The sequence below is a fragment of the Anopheles maculipalpis genome, chromosome 2RL (assembly GCF_943734695.1).
Source record: "Anopheles maculipalpis chromosome 2RL, idAnoMacuDA_375_x, whole genome shotgun sequence".
In the NCBI taxonomy this organism is placed as follows: Eukaryota; Metazoa; Arthropoda; class Insecta; order Diptera; family Culicidae; genus Anopheles; species Anopheles maculipalpis.
Window position 1 is genome coordinate 60,692,411 of NC_064871.1, and position 18,662 is coordinate 60,711,072.

The 18,662-nt window shown below is 40.3% G+C and overlaps 2 protein-coding genes across 2 annotated transcripts in view; both read right to left on the reverse strand.

The window, feature by feature from the left end:
• The window catches only part of LOC126557431 (uncharacterized), a 40,027-nt gene extending 27,260 nt beyond the window's left edge, over positions 1-12,767 (reverse strand). Inside the window, exons 1-2 of the mRNA XM_050213206.1 lie at positions 12,224-12,767; positions 9,051-9,630 (exon numbers count right to left, since the gene is read on the reverse strand). Coding sequence (XP_050069163.1) covers positions 9,051-9,630; positions 12,224-12,752 — 1,109 coding nt within the window. The 5' untranslated portion in view covers positions 12,753-12,767. The remainder of the gene's footprint in view (positions 1-9,050; positions 9,631-12,223) is intronic.
• Positions 1-18,662, reverse strand: part of LOC126558181 (uncharacterized) — a 407,024-nt gene that overhangs the window by 222,863 nt on the left and 165,499 nt on the right. The gene's annotated exons all lie outside the window — the stretch shown is intronic.

An 18,662-nucleotide genomic window follows, 5' to 3' on the forward strand; every position in this document is an offset into this window, starting at 1 on the left:
AGACTGTCTAAATTTCTAAACTAAATCCACTAAAGAACTGTCGATTCAGTGAAAGGCTAAAGCGTAGTTAAGAAAAGTCAGTAATAACAGGCCAAGACCTTTAGAGGTTGTTTATTAAAAGAGGAAAAGAAGAACATACAAAACATGTAAAATAAGGGATCATTTGAATTAGTACTTTTCGTCTATTTTAAGATTCCCAAAATTATTGTCTCAGCTATGTCTATCTACAACTTTTATACTTAAATGTGGACTATTTAAGTTGAGATACATTTATTTGTGTTTTGTTAATAGTTTGAACATTAGACATAAAGGTGGTCTTGTTCCATTCACCGTAATTTTAGCAAAAACAAAAACTATAAATCTGGATCTAAAATGGGATGCAATTAAGAAACGAACGATTCCAATGGTGCGTCAAAGATGTATGTTTGTGTATAGGTATGGTTTCCGATTGATCGGTGGATTGCCAGTTTGCAATCTGCAACAGAAATAATCAAATTACACTGCGGTCAAAAGTGCAGCATCACTACAGCAGCCACTGCGTGAAATAATAATTATATCGTCGCTTGGTGAACGTACTACCGCAACTTCCACTATGCACCACCGTTTAATGACCAAAAACCTAATAATGACTCTCTACATTCTCTTTGCCATAAGACATGAACTCGTTTGCCTGCGTTGTTAACATAAAACATTAAAGATCGAATCAAAAATGTTATATGACGTGTTAAATTTGCATCACGATCATAGATGTTGAGTTGTTTAATACAATTTCAGTGAAATTATGAAGTTTTTCCGTTTGCATTTTGTTTGAAGTCATGCCCGTACACATTAACTTATGCCTATTAACTGCAATAAAATAGTAAGTAGCATTCAAAATAGTTACTCATAATATAAATAATTCTCTTAGCTTACCTAGTGCCATGGTTATTTAACAGTTATCATGTTAGAAGGGTAAAATTGCTGTCTATGGAGACAAATTGTTTGGTTTACACAAAAAAAAAAAAAAATTAATTGGTTTTATGTTTTCAACCCGAATTATAAAGAACTGCAAAAGCAATCAAATGAATTACAACAGCTCTTTATATGCTACCGGAAGAGGATGGTTTGATGGCGATAAGGCTTCAAATTTACTGGAGCATTCAGGACTGCGGCTGTGGTATTGATAACACAGAGCACCCCGCATAAATAATCATTAGAATTAAATGCGGTTCGATGTGCGTAAAATCTAATGTGATTGTTGAAAATAAGCGTTGATAGATGTTGGTAAAGTTGTAACGGCCGTTGGAGGCTTTCTAAAAGGTGCAGAAAAGTAGGGTAATAGAGAATTTAATATTTTCAGTCATTATGAAAATTGCAGCTTAGACGAGCATAACCTGTTGGAGTGATGAGGGACAACGTCAGTCATTTATTAAAGACGCGTCGAACAGTCAATTCAATGAAATATTTATACTAACGACATTTTCAAATGGGTAGTGATTGCTCTTTTAGTAACTTTAAGGTTTTGTTGTTGTTTCAGGCTATTTTCATCGATTCTTCATCAACTTAGGATTTTCTTTACATTTTAGGGGTAGTTCTGGACGATTGGACGAGCTATCTGTGTGCTAACAGACAGTGTCTTAGTAGAAATAACAAAATAAAAGCATCGTGACATTTTAGACAACAGTTTGTCAAAACTTTAATTTAAATGATGTTTCCCGGTGTTTATGAAATGTATATGAATATTTACCGGTATATTTTGCATATGTCTTCTGTTCAGTAGGAATAACGATGTCGAGAATGTTTCGCTTGGCAATTTCAGGCTTCCTTAATATCCCTTTAGTTTCATAGATAGTTAGTCCTAGGCATTTTTGGAGAAGGATTAAGTCAAATATTTCTTTTCAAATAGTCTTTTTAAACTGATTAGCCAACCAACCAAGTCCTATATCTCTAGTCCTATAACTCTAGCAGAACATCAACACCCGTTCTATTTCAGACGGCATGTGTAAGGCACTCGACATCAACGGCAGAGTAGCTACGCTTTCTGATATCTTGACGTTTTGGTCTTTTTTGCCTATGCAGTTCTTAATATAACCACAGGTATCGTAAAAGTTTCAAGCAAATTTAAATTTCCTAAGGAATAAGGCTAAAACACTTTCTTCACTATTTACTTCACCAACGTAAGTGACGTCTCTCCTGTTATTTTTACGAGGTTGATACATACCTTCACACTTTGACGTTTGTGTTTGACTAAGTTGTTTATACGTTCGTTTTTGAACCAATATGTTTCCAGTATAGTTTTTGTTTTAGGCTGGTGTCATTGCTCGGTGGTATGCCACTAGTTGCAAGGGAAATGTAATGGATTTGACAGATGAGGTTGAACGTCAAACGTAAAATCCCATACATTTCCCTTGCAATTAGTGACATGCCACCGAGCAATGACACCAGCCTTATATAAAAAACCAACTAGCAATACGGTCAGGCCGTCCAACACCAACTAGAAAAGAAATCTAAAATTGATGGTCTTGTAAGTTGTAGAGATGGAATATGTTTTCTTTGTTCTGCTCTATACATTGCCAGAATCTCTAGTAAAGAAGTTATTCAGTGTTCTGTACAATAGGCTCCTCTGTCGTTCCTCAGAACCAGGTTGTTTCAACATTAAAATATTTTTGCGATATTTTTCTTGTTCGTGCAGTAAAAAAATACCTTTTAAAAAGCTATCAATCCTATGTTCGAGATATTGTTTGAGCATCAATTTAAACTCAAAAGAGTAGCTACAAAAATTCAAGTTGTAAAGCAAGTATCAACACTTTTAGATTGATAATTTATGAAATATTGAAGGTTAATAATATGTATTCCCCAATCACAAATATTCAACCTCAGAGAGATGAAGCGTTTGTATGTTTTGAGTAATATTTCAACACAAAAGATTGCTAAAGCATCATATAAACCACAAAAAAACCACTGTACATTCAGGACCTTGTACCACTTGCAGCTCATGGGATCATTCAGGGTGCTTCAGCTCACGTCGCAGGACAGGATAATTCAGAAAACATCGAAAACTTTTCCTCATTTTCGTGTCGTATGAAACCAGCAGAGAAAACAGAGAGTAAGAAAAGCAAGGGATGATAGAGCATTCGGTAGTTGATCCGTCCGTCCCGATGAAATCCACTGCCTTGACGGTTGTTTTGATGTCTTTTGAAGCATGAGCATGAGCGTGGAGGTTGACGTGAGCGAGCTAACGTTGTTGTTTTCGAACCGGAACACCTTTAATAACCCAAAGTAATTTCGAGCCATTGGATGGATTCCTGACAACCTCTGTAGGGGTTGCAGGATGAGCCCGTTGTGCTATCACTGTGCATTATAATTAGCAAACGCGTGTACACGCTGCTCAAGTGTGGTGTTTTTCTGTTTTGTTCAATTTTGTACAACAAATGAGAAATATGTTGTTTAAGGTATTCATAAACAAAACTAATTCTCGAACTGTTACAAATTTGGTTGTACCATTATGGGAAACAGATTACTTGTGTGTGAGTGTGTTTTTTTTTTCCATCTATTCTCGGCTTCATGATCTGTTGGAGCTGTTTACCTCAGTTGAATGCTTGAGTTGGTACGTTGTTTGCTCTGTACACGGCCAAATATTTGTATTTGGTTACCAGTAAACAAGGGTAGAAGAGTGAGATATGATAAGGGCAACGGTTTGTTAGCCTCACCAAAAAGGCTTGCTATTCAGTGATTTAATATTCAATGGATAGTGGTGTTTTTTTTGCGTATGATTGAAAGGAGCAGAAGAATGATACTTTGTTTAGATGTACTGCATACTTTCATCAGTTTTCGTTTTGGATAGAAATCTTTGACAGAATTTGAAAGGATTGTCTTTAAGTTAATGACTTACATAAAGATATATTTCCTATGTTTAAAGTTCAGAAAGTCCAAGGTCCAAGAGATTGCCATCGTTGATAAGCGTTTTTTCCCCTAAGCTTTAACTTCACCGCACCTAATAAAAAGAAAAACCTCCTGCGAGGACTTCTAAGCGACAGTAAAAAGAACTGAATATTTGTACCAAATTAAATTATGTTATTATACAAACATGGCCGTAGTGTAAACCGTTTCGATATTGATTGGAAAACTGGTTCGCCGTTCGCCTGTGTGCAATATGGACTAATTGAACTTTTATGATTCCAATCACGTTTATGAGCTTTCTGGGGATCTCATTTTTATGTCGATGACAAAACCAATTATCCGTCATTTTTTTGTATACTTTCGATGTTTCTTGATTTTGGCTTGATTTTGTTTACTCGTCGCTGTCGCTGTTGTGAGTTGATGAGCATAATTTTGATTAAGCTTATTTCGCTGCATTTTCACAACATTGACGAGCGATCGAATTGCTTTCTTCGCTGATAAACGATAAAAGTGAAATGTTACAAACGCACAACTGGTGGTCGCACCATTATTAGAAGATAAAGCGATTTTATAGCATACTCGTTTTCAATGAAAGTATTGTTAAGGATATGCGGCACATACTCGCTTATTATATATTTTTTTACCGAACGAAATAGGTGCATTGGAGCAGAAAATGAAAATGTTAATCAAAATTAACCCCCAAGGTACATATGGCCGATGCTTTTGACGGTGGGTGTACAATAGGGTAGGCTATTGTCAGGCACGGCTTATGATACAGTGTGTGTGGGAAAAGAAAATTATTCATAAATTGCACTTGCTACAAAAACTGCATCATCACCGTATACAATTACTTTGTGCCACAAAAGTTGACGATCGGATATTGCTTTTTATGTGCAAAGCAACACCTTAACAGAGACACAGTTGCAAACCGAATGGCCGCCGGTGTTGTGTGATGCATTTTCCGTCAACCATCATTCCAGTCCGTGCGTTAAGAAAGATAAAGGGAAAAAGGGCGTGCTTTTAAATTTATGCATCCATTTTTAACACATTCAAATTTGATTCCCCGTATAATTCGTTTATTGCTTGCTGGGGGGGGGACTCTGTGAAACGTATCATTAAATGTAACAGCAACGCATTTTTTCCGTCCAATGTTTGTAGAGAAAGTTACCTAGTTTACAGTGTTGATAACTCGTCCACAGAAAGAAGTCGGTCAGGAGTTGTGTAAAAACATTTATGTAACATTATTTGCGATCAATCAGCTGGCTGTCAGTTAATTCGAGCATAAGTACACTGTACATGTAAGGGTCACCAACCGATTGATGGCATTCTAATCAAAGATGACAGAAATGGACCATGTTGTGACTAATGGGAGTACGAAAAGATGCACGATGACGATGCATGACGACATGACGCATGACTGGAACGATATCTGCAGCGCTACAAAAAAAGGGGGACCGGACCGGGGACCATAATACGCGTGCAAGTTCGTCGATTACGCCCGTGACAACGAATGCAGTTGATCAACGGAAGATGATACGCTGATACTTCCTTCTATTATGGGTTAAAGGCATATCCTTGCATGTCAAAGGGTTTCGTAGCGGGATTGTGCTAGCACATTGTGACCCTCGGACCCCAGATTACTACGCATCATACATTGCACACGGCCGTGTTCACATCTAGAGAGTGCATAAAAAAGGGCACACAAAAACTACACATTCAAATATGCGATGCTTGCACAACCGATTTATCAACGTCATCTGGTTGGCTTGGCTTTCTAGTCAGAATGGAAAACTATCACGCTAGACACAGAGGACACACCCAGACGGACGTACAGGAAAAATCTATCGTTGTAGGTAGACCTTGGATAGAATGGTGTGTCTGTGTTTTTTCTCGCTCCGTATGACACATACTATCATGCGCTAGTGATTGAAATGCACCACGAAACGAGAAGAACGAAGTATAACTCTTTTATCTATTACCACTGTACGGCGTTTTTCTTGCAGCGCTTCTGGCTTGCCAGCATATGCAGGCAACACGTCATACTATGTGTCAATGGTTCATAGTTCATTGCGACTGTAGGCAGTTGAAAAAATCCTAAGCACCAGCTTAAAAGAACTAGTCCGCGTTGCCGGTTGATGAAGATCGTCTCATAAACTTCTCATCAAGATCGGATAATCGGAGTGATATCAAAAAGTTGTCAGCAAGCTGAGTCAATTTGGAAAATGGTATATTGTGCCTTATCGATTGCTGATGGAATGCCGCACATCTTCCCAAGGGTGCTGCTCATTCCTGGTACGGAGCGAGAGTGTACTTAAAGGGTGTTCAATATATTCGAATACACAGTGTTTAAAAACGAGCTCAAGCAATGTAAACATAAGATATAATGTTTTGAGTATTTTTTTCTTGAAGCCATGTTTATTTACTATCTTTTTGGCATGTTACGAGGGAGCTCCCTCCCTTTGCACTTTCACACGAGCTTGAGACGTTTCTCAAACGAATCGCAGGCGGCACGCCCCTGTACCATCGGCATTTCATCCCAGATCTTGGAAATAACGTACTTAAATTGGTCAACAGTGTACACTTTATGCTCGCTTTACTTGGCCAGTATGTATGACCATACATAGTAATCAAGGGGATTGAGATCCGGGGAATTGGGTGGCCATCTTATCTAGAAATCGCGTCAAATTCTCCTGACACCACGTTTGGACGATATTCGCCGTGTGGGCCGGAGTACAATCTTGTAGCAAAATGTAAGGATCCTTCCCGTAGAGATCCTGAAGTGCCGGAGCCACAACATTCCCCAGAACCTCGTTTTGTAATACGCGGTGTTAATTTTGACGTTTTTCTCAATAAAAACTAGTAGGAGCTTCCCACGCCTGGATACGGCTCCCCCAAACCATCACCGACGCGGCATTATGGAACCGTAGGATATTTATTTGGGCCTGGGGGATGCTGGCCAACGTCGGCGCCCACAGTCGTTCATTTTGAACATTGTGCGGCTGTTCCAAAACGAAGAGTTTCTCATAGGAAAACACGAACTCCTGACTTGCGTGCCGCGATAGTATCAATTTGCATCTGCTCAGCCTCTTCTTCTTTGGAGCTTCCGTTACTCCATGTACTTTACGTTTCTTGTACGGCTTATACCCTAGGTCCTTCGTCATAATTGGTGAACTAGGGTTTGTACCCTAAGTCCTTCGTCATTGGTCGAGCCCGTCTCCCGGTACCGACCGATGGTAGTATAAATAAAATTCCGCTTCATCCGGTGAGATTTCAACTGCCGGATTATGTCGCCGGGTTGCTCACTTCCCACAAACAATTTTACTATAAGATCGCGGCACTCTTTCATCGTGCACAGTGTTCACAAACTACACCCTGTACATTAAGTCATCTAACTGACTGAAGTCTCGTAGTTTTGCGTATATTTAACAGGTTGGCTGATAAGTCCCCGGTCTGACACATAGATGGCGCCGCTAGTATTAAATGCATAATATTTTTATATAGCACCAACCTTCAAATGATTCGTGTCAAAATTTGACGTCTGTATGTCAATTAGTTTGTGAGACAGAGCGTCTTTTGTCAAGCAACTTTTGGTTGCTTGACGAACGAAAAAAGAACAAAGAAGAAAAAAGTGTTGTTCCACCAAGACAACGCACCGTGCCACAAGTCATTGAGAACGATGGCAAAAAATCATGAATTGGGCTTCGAATTGCTTCCCCACCCACCGTATTCTCCAGATCTGGCCCCCAGCGACTTTTTCTTGTTCTCAGACCTCAAAAGGATGCTCGCAGGGAAAAAATGTGGCTGCAATGAAGAGGTGGTCGCCGAAACTGAGGCCTATTTTGAGGCAAAACCAAAGGAGTACTACCAAAATGGTATCAAAAAATTGGAAGGTCGTTATCGCTCTTGAAGGGAACTATGTTGAATAATTAAAAACGAATTTTGACAAAAAAATGTGTTTTTCTTTGTTAGACCGGGGATTTATCAGCCAACCTGTTACGTGCTAGAGTTATGTTGCAGATTCTAAATGACAAGTTGCGAGGAACATCTATTTTGGAGTCGTAAAAATTAACCAACGATTTGACAGATGTTAACTGCCATAAATAGGAATTACTCGAAATCCTTCCGAGTAACGTTCAATTTTACATGGTGGGTAAACACTTTGATGGCTAATGTGCACATATAGCTAAAAGTTCAAGCAAAGCTACGTGAACCATTACTGCGTCAAAGTTGCGGAAATTATTAAGCTAGGGAATCATTACCGGAAACGGTCTGTAGCATAATGAAGTGTTGTATCGTACTAAATTGTTGCTTGAGCACTTTTCTCCGTGCACGGTGATTCCTGTTGATTCTATCCGAAATGCCCATGGGCCAAAGCCAGCGCTCACAAGAACAGAAAGAGTTCCAATACTCCTGGCTAGTAATGATGTCACGTAGAATCCATTTGCAGGCTGGTACGAAGTTGGTTTCTTGTTTCGTCTTTCGTCCAACTGCTACTGGTATACTGGGCATACCATACTAGAGCAGTGGAAGGGTTCCACTGCAGAGAAGCCAATGTTATGCACCAAATGTCAGGAAACAGATTTTCAACGCAATTCAGGTGTTTCATTTTTCACATAAAAGCTGCCAAGTATTGTTCACAGAATGTTGGAGCAAAACAGGAAAAAAAACAACAACAAAAATCTGAAAGAAACTACTACTTTCTGCTCAAACGAGCCTTTCCTTCTGCTGGCCATAGCGATGATGCCGATCGGATTTTCACCGTCGTTTCTGTCTTGGTCTAATGCTTGTGGTATGCTAGCAGGGCAGAATGCTTGATGAAATTATTTTACGGTAGCAGTACGTGTTTGCAGTTTTAATTCAAACGTGGTGTCGTTTCACCTAACGCGCCTCGATTATGTTAAATGGGCGTATCAGTTTCAGCAGAGCCGGGTGGCGTGAAGAGAGCGAAACTTTATTAAGAAGTTGTTGTTAGGTATTTTTCAATACGATTTTCTGGTTCTCAACTACTGGTAGCTGAAACGATACATATTGATCTACCAGGCTGCACTAAGTACTATTGGACCATCGTTCATTGTTCTTGGTGTGTTGGCTTTGCGAATAGAGCCATTCGGGACGTGTGAAGTGTTGTGTATATTTACGTAAGTTTCTTTTTATTCCCCCCCAATACTCACCTAGTATTGTAATACGTCGATTTGTAGTACGGCGGATGATGGTCGAACACGTAGTTCAGGATGGGCCCAGTGCTTTTAAGTAACTTACGATGCTCGCCCACAGGCTTTACCACCATCGCCGGCGTAGTAGGATTAAGATTCATTGAATTAATTGTTCGATGGCGCTGCAAGCTCGACGTTGTAGCGGTTGTTAGCGTATCGTTCGATGCGATGGAGTGGAAATTTGAAATGCTGATGGGATTACTTCTTCGTGATGCATCCGATATCGATTGCTGTGCTTGGGAATGCTGCTGTATCGATTTGGGTGGGTCGTTATGGGAATGGGTGGCTGCCTCCATCCGCACGGGCTGACTGACGTCTTTTATATTATGTACATTCACCGCCGCCAGCTGCACACTGGACGATGGTCTTCGTATTGTTCGTTGGGTTGATAAAGATAGATTAGAAATGGTTTGCTCCTGTGACACATCTTCCGCCGCCGCTGATACGGTGAGGCCGGCGAGGTCCGTTGTAGAAAAAGAACTACTGCTGCTGTCGGTGTTAGTGGTCAGATCCAATAGCGACGACGGTAGCTGGACACCTGTGTATTGTAGTAAAGGGAAGGAAAACAACATCAGGCACAGATAAAAAGGACAAAGAAATTTATGTTTGCCTTAATAGCAGTAATGGTGAAATGAAGCAGGAAGCTCGATATCAATTGTTGGTGATTTAGGACAGTGTGATTATAAGGGTTGGAAATGAGCTGCAAAAAATGCGCATTATTACTTTGCTATATAATTTGAAATCAAAGGTAATGGACAAGACTCGGCTGTTGAATGTTCAAGGACTGTTTAAAGAGCTTTTGATCAACCTGCTAACCTTAGGCGGTAAAGAGTTGTATTTCAATAGTAAAGTACATGTTTAGGGTGAGTGATGATGTATTATTGGACGTGTAGCTTTGCGATCCGAAATATTTGCTCTCCAGAGAAATCCGTAGCAGTAAACAGCAACCTTGTACATCGTCAGGACCGTTTGGAGCAAATGCGATTGACATATTTTGACATGCCCTCCGCAACGAACAGTTGCTACTAAAAGAATACAAATGCGTATTCTTCCGTACACTAGACTGGGCGTGTGCGTGTGTGTGTCTGTGTGCTTTAACGAGTTGAATATAAACCAATCAAAATCCCCCAACCGCTATTGTATGTAGTTCGCGTAACCGATAAATTGGATGGAGAATATGGAACAGGAATTTAAAGTAAGTTAGCATAAAGGTGATAGGTAACCGCTATATTCTCCAAGGAAAAGTGACGTGTTCAAAGAGACTTTGAATTTGGAATTGCTGAACGAGCTATTTCGGTAGTTTTTACAGAAAAATTGTATGTGTAAGCGCGTCCAATAAGAAATTGAATTGAACTCGAGGGTCGTTGTTTTGGTAAAAGTAAAGAAGCAAAAAGGTGAATATATATGCTGTATTCGAAGAGGTTTCGTCTCCGGCAAGGAAGAAGGAACCTTTTGGGGAATTTGAGCCGGAAAGAGCATTTGAAATTCTTTAACATTCATGTGTTTTAAAAAATCAAAAAGACTTGTGAAAAGAAATGTATGACCTATTTTATAAAATTCTTTTTCATTCTTTTTTCATTTAAAATTAGTTTATGTAGCTTAAAATAAGCGAACCAGATAAAGATAGTGAAGCCAAACCATATAATTGTCTTTTGCTGCAATTTAGGCCGATAATGCTCATACAATGCTTATAATATTATTCCGTAATTTGCGCGATGCTTGTTACAGTGTAAGCAAGGGTAGTTTCTCTGCATCCATACAAATAAATTAATTTAAATTTAAAACAATTGTTTAAAACGGCTTTGAAATCTAACTTTAATGTTAGATCCCGGCTGACGTCAAGGAAATTGTAGGTAATGATTTCTGAAGTCAAAATGCAGGTCGTTATCGAGATATTAGAAAAATTGCAACGTAAAGCTCATTTTATCCACACAATAAACGGCTGTGACCTCTGTACATTAACAGTTATCTCATACAAATTTCTTGGTGAGGCAGGTGTCATTGCTCGGTGGCATCCCACTAGTTGCAAGCGAAATGTATGGGATTTGACAGATGAGGTTGAATGTCAATTTTGGTCGTGCAACCAAATAAAAAAAAGATTTAGTTGCACGGTGGCTTGCAACAAATTGAACACGCTTCTAGAAACGAGTTTATGTGGAATTGACCAATTGAAATGTAAACAGATGATTTGTAAACAAGGATATTTTTGCATAAAAATCAGCTACAGCATTATTAAACCGGTACAACTGTAATGGCAAGCGGTTTCTTATGTTGAGCCAAACAGCCTAATCATACCGCAAGTTTAGTATACGTGTAGTACGGTTTTTCGCCCGATCCACCAAAATGTAGTGATCGCTAACAGGACTGCAGATACGAGGCATAATTATCAGTTTTGCAACCATATCCTTGGAACTGCTCTGGCAGGAAAATACTTGTATAAAGAACACTTTCCTTCCTCGTTTGTTTACATTTAAACGTCAAACCGAAAATGGTCGTACGACTAATCTGCCGAGCAATGACACTCCTACCAATCTGATCGTACGATAAAATCGTATGCCACCGAGCAATGACACCAGCCTGAAGGCTAATACTTCAATACAATCAAGACAGCTCATCGTTAAGGATAGCGCATCAAGTCGATACACTCAAATTCATTCTAACGCCCGGTAAGCTAAGGGAGTTAATCAATACAAAGAGACATATTTACTGAAGTTTGAGGTACAAACATCTTCCTCAACATATTTTTGTTTAGTCTTGTTCAAGTTTGATGAAGATTGGAATTGTTACAGCTATTTATACCACGGTTGTGTATACTATAAGAAATTCAATTTTTAAACATATAAATTCTAAACAACAATGATTTTACAGAACATTTGCTGCTTTTAAAGCGAAACTTATCGTCATGGAATGACCCCGGGCCATTTTACCAGCACAGGTTTCTTCGTAGTTTCAGCCTTCGTAGCAATCCTACCGTGTACCGTGTAAAATGACCTAGTTCTTTCGATAACTGCTCGAACTCATTTCAAAATAATAATTCAGCCCGTAAGCCAACCATTAGGGGAGCGTTCTGGGAGCGACGAAGCAGTATGTGTGGTAATAATTGTGAAAATTTAAAACGAACATTACGTTACCTTCTGTGCGCTGCAGTTGCTTCCGGGGTTCCCTTGGGCTTTGAAAATGGTGCTGCAGAAAACGCTTCGAACCGTCTGATTCAAATGTATCCTCAACAGCTTCCAGGTTATTCAATTCCGTTTGAACATTGTCGTGTACGGATGTAGACGCAAGCTTGGCACCGTTCGATGGGGACATTATCCGTACCGGGCCGTCGTGAATAATGCCATTTCTGTTGTCATCCACATCGTACCTGCTTTCTTCCGCTGTCACCGGCCGATCGTTGCCGGTGTCGCTTTCGTCATTTTCTGATGTATCATTCTCATCGTAGACATCCTGCTCGTTCAACGGTTCAACTTCAGAGTCACTGACAGCGAAATTGCTCTCTATCCTACCGGTACTGCTGGTGTGCTGTTCAATCTGGCTGGTATTTCGAGTGTCATCGGTGTATGCAGAAGGGTGGGTGAGTTGATATTCTTGCCTTGGTTGACCCGTTGATGATACACAGTGTGCTATCATTAGAACAATTAAACAGCATTGATACATCATGACGGTCGCCAGAAATGTGCCACATTCACGCCACAGTCGCCGCAGATTGAAGCGATGATTGAGTCCGCGTGAGTCGTTTGCTTCTTCAAGTGTTCAGAACAAGTAAAGCATCTTCTTGCGCTTTGCACGATCAAGAAACGCAGCGGAACGCGTTACCGTCATTGGCACGGCGGGAAACATGTTATTTGCAACGGTTTAATAGGTAAATTTTGAATTGCGGAAGATACTTAATCAATTCACTCGCATCGTTTTGTAATCGTCGCGAAACCACAATCGTGTACCCTGCAAATAGTGAGAGATAAATGTGTGCTGTTAGTGTTGCAATTCTTCGCTAAGTGCTATTTGAAGTTGAGTTTGAAGAACAAAAAAAAAAAAGATCATAGCTCTTAAAACGCTAAATTAATTTAGATAATGTTTTGGACGCGATATATATTTAACTATTGCTTTTCTTTCATTTTCGACAACACAACACATCGGAAAAGTACTTGAACCGGCTGCTGTGATCCCGATTCATGCTATTCGTTGTTCTACTTTCCTTGTAGAAAAGACTAGCAACAACCCCTACCCCACACACATAAGGTTTTTCGGGACGTTTTTTGGTTGAATGAATTTCTACTTTTCATCGTCCTTTGTCTTGCATACTTCCTGTGAGTAGGAGCAAAAAACACAAACATCCTCGTACTACAAGCTTTTGTGATCTTGTTAGTTCCCCCAATGCTGGTGGCGGACACGGTCTCAGTTAGTTTGAAAACAGACAGCACACACATACGGTGGTTTTGTTGATGCGAGGCGTAAAGCTTGTGGTACAAAATTGCGCCAAGTTACGGTCCTTTTTTTCTTTATGGACAATCTTTTTTTTTTTCTTTCGTCTTCTAATCGATGAAGCCTTCAAACTGATTGCCATTTTGTATACTTTTTTTGTTTTGTTTGGTGTGTACCAGCGCACCACGGCCCAATCAACACTTGAAGGCTGCCAACAAGCGGTTCCTCAATGTTGTTGTCAAAAGCTGTTCTTTCGAAGGCTCATCCTCTTCCCAGTGCTGGAGGGGCAGTCAACAGGCGTTGGCAATTTTTCATCGCTTGCAAGGAAACTAACCAATTAACCTGGTCGTGTTTTAGTGGTTTTTAGTTTTTCTTCTTTGCATGGTTCCGAGCCGAGAAAAGCTTTTATTCTGATTGGAAATCCGTTTCGCTGCTCTTTTTGTCTTGAAAGATTTTGATTTTTGACAGTAGCGCGAATAACGGAGCAATAACGTTATTGGGTGCAATCGCTGAACGGAGTTAACTTAATGCATTTAAAAACTTGATTGGAAAGCTCGGCAGCAATTTTGAAACTGTGTCAGAATTCACTGTTAAGTTATGTATCATCCATCGTGTGTTTGTAACGGAAGTTTAGCAAATGGGAAAAACCAATCGTTAGAAATTGTGTACGTTGAAAACAGTTTGATTTTTCTGATGTGCTTGCGTGAACAGCTAACAGCCAAGACATGATCACGTGTGCGGATATCAGTTTGCACAAAATTTCGGTCCTCTGACTGCCTCGTGGTAGATTATTATTATTAGTATTATTATTGTTTATTGATCGTTCGCCGTTTACGGCTTAACGAAGCAGAAGGACGAAGCCGTTTACGGCTTAACGAAGCAGTTTTACAAGACTTGTAAATTAAAACATATGTACAGATATTTAGTTCGTAGTAAGACGGATGCGTAACAGATTTTTAAACGTGGAAAGAGGCATATTAAAGTCAAACATGTGCGAACGCGTATTGAATCGGCGTATCATGGATTTTAGGGGAGCATTATCTCCATACTCCGTTCGCGAGCGCGTAACAAGTAACATTAGGTGATGTCTGACGGATAGTCTGGGGACATTAAATCTAACTTCTCCTAATAAATAGGGATCGTCGATAGTTCCTAAAAGAAGTCCTGCTATGAATGTGGCTTGATGCAAATACCGCCGATGTTCCAGAGACTCGAGGCCTAACAGTTGACATCGCTCAGTGTATGATGGGAGGGAGGAACTATCAGCCCATCCTAACTTACGAATCGCGAAACGTGTGAACTTTCTTTGGACAGCCTCAAATCCGTTTATCCATTCGTTAGTGTATGGACAGCACACAGGCGAACAGTATTCCAGGAGCGATCTAACCAGCGAGCAATATAGAGCTTTTAAACACCAGGAGTCGTCAAAGTCACGAGTCAGTATGAATATTAATCTTAGAGTTGGCGCGGTTGATAACGTTGTCGTAGTGAAGTCCGAGGGACAATTTTTGGTCAAGTAAAACACCTAGGTCGCACATTTGTGCAGTTCTTGAAACGCATACGCCGTTTATATAACAATCATAATTAAACATTGATTTCGCACGCGTAAATGACAAAACGAAACACTTTTCGGTACATAGAGACAAACAGTTGAGGACGCACTAGTTGTTGAACACCGAGACAGCTTGCTGTAGATTAGAACAATCTTTGGTCGATTTTACGGGCATAAACAGCTTGACATCGTCAACGTATAGCAAATAGCAGTTGTCAGGTAGAAGAGAGCATACGTCGTTTATCTATAAAATAAACAGCAATGGACCGAGATTGCTGCCCTGAGGAACTTATGGAGGTGCTTATGAAAGCACGAGAGGTGTGATTCCGAAATTTCACACGATACGTTCGGTTACGAAGGTAGGAGTTCAGCCAAGCTAGGATTGATTCTGAGAGGCCCAGCCTTTGGAGTTTATTCATTAGTATATCGTGCGATATGCTATCGAAGGCGGCCTTCAGATCGGTGTATATGCAATCGACTTGAAAACCCTGATCCATGCGGTTCACACACTCAGTGACAAATTGTACTAAATTTGTAGAGGTGGAACGTTTAGGCATGAAACCGTGCTGTTTCTTCTTCAAGTAGCCTAGAGACGCTTTAAGGATACATTCATCGACGGTTATTTCTATTACTTTGACACTCGCGCACAATGATGTGATGCCTCTGTAGCTGGTAGCAAGCTGCCTAGATACAGTAGATTTTCAAAGGTTTTTAAATGTATATTTATAAATATATTTCTATATATCTTTCGTTAAATTCTTTTATCTTCGGCCGGTGTTTCCTATAGCTAGGAAAAGTCTGATCATTTTCAAATAGAAAATTTGTTTGACTGCTGTGCAGAATACACTGTTTGCTGGAAATGTTTAAGTCGAAAAAGTAACAAGCTGGAGAAATACGCTCAGCTGTGTTGTGTCAAACAAGCGTACCAAAGTTATAAGGCGAACTGTGTGCCTCTTTCTCAACAGGAAAACCGAAGCAACCCAAGAATGATATCGCAAGCAATGAAGTGGAAAGCACATTGCATAACGACTTGTTCATTCATGCAGAGAAAAAATCCTTTCAGGAAAACATTTGCGTTGTGTTATTACAAACTTCGCCCGTGATGCATAATGAGAAATGTGTACCGAACCCGGTTGACAATATCAATTTATTCGTTTTGTTTCATCTCAGCTTCGTTCCGCAAGTAAGATGTTTTATTTTTATTATCGCGCTGCTTGCTTAACCTTAACCACACAAGGAGTGAAAAATGTCTCGCTAAGAAATGCCTTCGTCATTGGGAAGGGAAAAAGTTTCCACAGTACCAAGGTATATGCTTGACTTCCGAAGTCTTCCTCGAAATCCCTGTCAGAGAGTTCGCTAACAAAGGATGACTTTTGAGTTGTGCTATGATATGATTTATCTAGTATCATAATTATGACGTTAAAGCATAAAACAAACGGAACTACTACGGTACAGACTACTGTGAGGATACATTTTTGAAATCACAATGCTAAAGCATTTTAGCAAAATTTGTTAGGAATTGACATGAACTTATGATTGAAATTTACAATATTATCTAAAAACTAGTTTGTCGCCCGAGGGTAGTTCCGGGCATTTTCATGAACAAGTATGATCATTTAGATCAAATAAGCCAGTACTACACTAATGGAGCATTCTCTAACGAGGGCACTCACTTCGGTGTTTTTAGCGAGTCCACCGAAGCTTTTTTCAAATTGAGGCAGCCATGTAGTGTTTACACCGCAGAGCTAGCAGCAATATTTTACGCACTATTGATGATAGCAGCGATGCCTTCGGACCAGTACTTCATCTTCACTGATAGCCTTAGTGCTATTGAAGCTCTGAGATCTCCGAGTGCTGTTAAGAGTCAGGATTTCCTCACCATAAAAATCATTGAACTGCTTGGCTCAATATTCGATAAGGCGTTTAGGATCTCTATGTTCCTTCTCATAGTGGAATTCCCGGCAATGAGAAGGCAGACTCACTGGCCAAAACAGGCGTTCAAGAAGGCGCTTTTTACGACCGACCAATCTCGGCCCCTTTGTTTCTCACAGCAACTTTTCCTGACTCGTTGAATGCTCATCTGCAGTGTATAACTCTGGCTCAGACAAAAGTGTGTGGCTGCGGTGACGGATTCCACGATGTGGATCACCATCTGTGGTCCTGTGTGGAGTTTGAAACCGCAAGACCCTTCTTGTTGAGCGCAGTCGAGAATATCGGCAGACGACCGGGTACAGAAATTAGAGAAGTTTGGGCCACCAGTAACCTCCCCTACATGAGGATCATTTACCGATTCGTCAGAGACATCGGTCTTGTCCTACATCCCATGTCCTATTCTACATCCCTAGTATCCTTTCAATCCTTATCTGTATTCCACCATTCCTTTTTTTGTTAAATGTTGTGTTGTCTATGACTTAAGTGTATTTTTTTTAGTGCAACGGGTGATCCGATGACTGGGCAACAGCACTCGAGGGCGGTTCCAACACTGCCGTAAAAGGGAGGCAGGCGTTGTTCAAAGTACAGTGTTCTCCACTCCAGTCCAGTTTTGGCACATTGAGTTTGACAACGTTGGCGTCGGGTTCGGGGTGTTTGGCGGATTCAGTCTCGAGAGTAGTGAAGTCGCTTTCGCTGCTACTGGATAGAGCTTGCCGATCATCCTTAGATTGAACGCTGACTAGATTGAGCTTGGAATGTAGTTGCTGGACTGCACTGGAGAACACTGCACGCAGGCAAATGAATGTGTGTGCTGACCCAACATTTGTTTGTTTTGTTACAGTCCCGAAAGGAAAAAAGTCGACAATCAACCAGCCTTCACAATAGCCACAACAATAGTACAGGACCAACCACAACCACACCCAACTAAACAACCAACATGCAACAGCCAAAATAGGACTGGACATCAACCATGAACTACCCATCCACAACCGAGTATGCCTGCGATAAGGCAAAGAATAAGAAGGAAATGCCTTACCAATAAGATCATAAAATTTATTCCACACAAGCGGTGTTGACAATACGGCACTGTACCGTCATAATCAATTATAAATAAATAAAAACTAGTTTGGAGAATTCCGTGAAGGAATGTCAGGAGGACTGACTATCTAGACAGAGGTGACAGATAACATTAAAAACTTTATAAGGATTAAGGATCAAAGTAGAAGAAGATAGCTAGCCATTTGAGGTTAGGATTAAATAGACTATTGGTAACTAGGATCGGAATCTGATCTCAGATGGAATTTCTCAAGTACCAGAATTCTATGTGCTCTCTAGGAATAGCTCCTAGTACCCGAGGTATTTTAATAGAGTTTCCACGACGGTGCCTTAACTAGGAGAAAAATGTGCCACCCAAGGGTTGTCAATAGCACTGCCGATTAAATCAATACAATCATCCGAAGACGTCAATAGCGTGCCGAACGAGTCAATAGTATGCTCGAACGTTTCTATAACGCACTGGTTGTATCAATAAAGCCGGTGAAAATCCTGTATACTGACTTCAAAGCAGCTTTTGATAGTTTGCCACATGACCTACTGCTTACAAAATTGGAGAAACTTGGGTTTGGAGGACCAATCTTGTCCTGGATCAGGTCCTTTCTTTCGAA